Below are 2,640 nucleotides of genomic sequence, written 5' to 3'. Positions count from 1 at the left end.
TGTTTAAACGAGTGGTGGTTATAGGGGTGGAACGAGACGAGAGATAGATAATGTTGTGAGAGATTTTGATTATTTATATAATGAATCGTCCAACTCCACCACTTGTGTTGCAGCTGCTTCTACGTCGCTTATCGTCTCCCCAATTTCTATCTCTATTTCTGGCTCACACGCTTAAGTTATATATATATATATATATAATAAGTATCTCCAACTACAAAAGTAAAATCTACTGTTATTAAACTGACAAATTTTATGATATTTAATTATAAATTTTAAAAAGTCTATTAAAATTTATGGTTATTAAATTGATAATTTAAAAATCTATTTTAAAATTTATTGTTATTCAAAACAGTTTTGTGGATTTAGATTTTAATGATTTTTTTTAGTTTAGATAGAGAAGATTTATTTAGTTAAAAATATAGAAATTCAAATTTCATGGTTTTAGATGAGATTTATAAGAATTTTACAATCATATCAATTTCCCTAATATCTATCAAAATTCTAAATTTTCTAAATCTCATCAAATTTTTCAAAATCATAGTTTCAATACACCACTTTTAATTACTACGGCAAGTGATGATGTGAGGTTTTGTGACGGTCAATTTTGATACAACTAAGGTTCGTCGTCAACACGGATTTGATTCATCTCGTTTTAAACTCTTTGTTTTTTTTTAGTCTTTTTCTTTGGTTATGAATGATGTCAGTTTAACAGCCTTTGAGAAAAATATATAGTTTTTTAAAGAAAATAATAATAAAATAATGTTGTCAAAACAAAAAAAAAAACAAAATAAATAATGAGGCATATGTTTCATGACCCTAACTTTTATATGACGGTAGCAAATTTTATACACATTATTTTAGTGACTCTTATAATAACATTGTTAGACAAGAGAAGAGGTGTCTGGTGAAGAAACCTATTTTAGAATTTGAGTCAATTACGTTTCGATTTTTTCATAACTAGTAGTCAACTTACATTGGTTACATAAGGAAGGCGTGCGTCTTCGTGGACGGTGCACATAAAATTGAACTAACTGGAACGGGAACATTATAAAGCTGGAATTTTGTTTTAGCGAAATGGATAGCACACAAAATTTGTGAAATGGATAGCACACAAAATTACAAATCTATGACACTGTAAAAGCCCAACACAAGCCCATGTAACTAGGTCTAAGAAAGTAGATTCAAATACAGTTGTCTCTTGTGATGAACATCAAAGTGATGGGGCTTGTAATTTTAGGTTAATTATGGCTTTTAATGGCACCTGATTTTAATCAATTTTTAGTTTTAGATTCTGCAAAATCCACTTTTCAAGCCATTCACAACTATGAAAAAAAAAATTTCCTAAAATTTAGGAAAATCAGATTTTGAAGAATTTTACCAATTTCTTCATAAAATCTAATAATCACATTTTGTGAGTTTTTCACTGTGACCTTTTTTTTCTTCTCTTTTTCTTAATATATATATATTTATTTTAATTTACTTAAATTCTAAAACAAAGTAAAAACTTTTTTTTTGTGCAACTAGCAAACTAAAACCTATTCCATGTGTACATACGCTTTTTTGCATCATTTTTTTTTTATCTTTTAAGAAAAATTTATAATCCTTAATTTACTATTTAAAAAATAATTATTATACATAAAAACCAAAAACTAATTAAGTTACCATTCAAAATTTTGCAAAAACTAAAATCTACACCAAAATCAAAAACTAAAATTCAAAAACTATAATCCAAAATCTAAAAACCAATTAAAAACTAGAAACCATTCATGGCCTATAGAAATTGTTTAGTCTATTGTTTCTAAGGCGCATATGTTGTAGCTTAAATATATTTGGCCCAATCCCGGCTTAACATAAGAGATTTATTAAAAAAACGAACAATCTCAGAATTTATTAATTTGTCAAATAATCCTAAAATTTTATAGTATATATATATATATATATATTATATAGTAAATAATAACCAATTTTTTTTAGTAGACCTAGGCATTCGGTGCAATCGGTTTATTCGGTTCGGTTTATTCGACTTTTTTATTTTTCGATTATCTAAACTTTCTGCTGAATTGAACTGAATAATATTTCGGTTTGGTTTGTTCAGTACTCAGTTTATTTGGTTTGTTTTAGTATTTATTATATCTTAGCCATTGTTTCTAAGGGGTATTTGTTGTCACGATATGAGCGTAAGCATGAAAATGGTTGAGCGAAAAAGAACGATTAGTAAAGAAACAAGATTATTAATTAATTAAAAAGATAGGAAATAGAAGACATATATAATCTAATGATCGATAGTCTGCTACACACATACACAAATTTGAAAACACTTAATTATTAAAACGTGGACACAAGAGTCTTAACGTTTTTGTCACATACACGACAATTATTGAAAACATGAAAAACAACACCGTGAAAGATGACCACCCACTTCACCTCCAGATGCACGTGATATCTTTATGAAAGGATATGGTTTGGTTGTCTAGGCAGTTTCAACTGCATTTATCGAACCCTTGGTGCATACTGTGGAACATGCGTTGGCACATTTTTTAACCGCTTCATTCACGATTTCACTAGCATCTAGCCATCAAAACGAAATCTGAGTGGATTACTATTTTGTCGATTATAATAAAAAAAAAAAAAAAAAAAAGG

At 28.0% G+C, this 2,640-nt stretch overlaps 1 protein-coding gene across 1 annotated transcript in view; it reads right to left on the bottom strand.

Moving 5' to 3' along the window:
* Positions 2,212-2,640, bottom strand: part of LOC104764866 (probable thionin-2.4) — a 1,163-nt gene continuing 734 nt past the window's right edge. Inside the window, exon 3 of the mRNA XM_010488459.2 lies at positions 2,212-2,568. Coding sequence (XP_010486761.1) covers positions 2,471-2,568 — 98 coding nt within the window. The 3' untranslated portion in view covers positions 2,212-2,470. The remainder of the gene's footprint in view (positions 2,569-2,640) is intronic.

This window comes from Camelina sativa, chromosome 19, assembly GCF_000633955.1.
Source record: "Camelina sativa cultivar DH55 chromosome 19, Cs, whole genome shotgun sequence".
Taxonomy (NCBI): domain Eukaryota; kingdom Viridiplantae; phylum Streptophyta; class Magnoliopsida; order Brassicales; family Brassicaceae; genus Camelina; species Camelina sativa.
The sequence above is the reverse complement of the archived record's forward strand: the minus strand, read 5'-3'. Positions and strand labels throughout refer to the sequence as shown.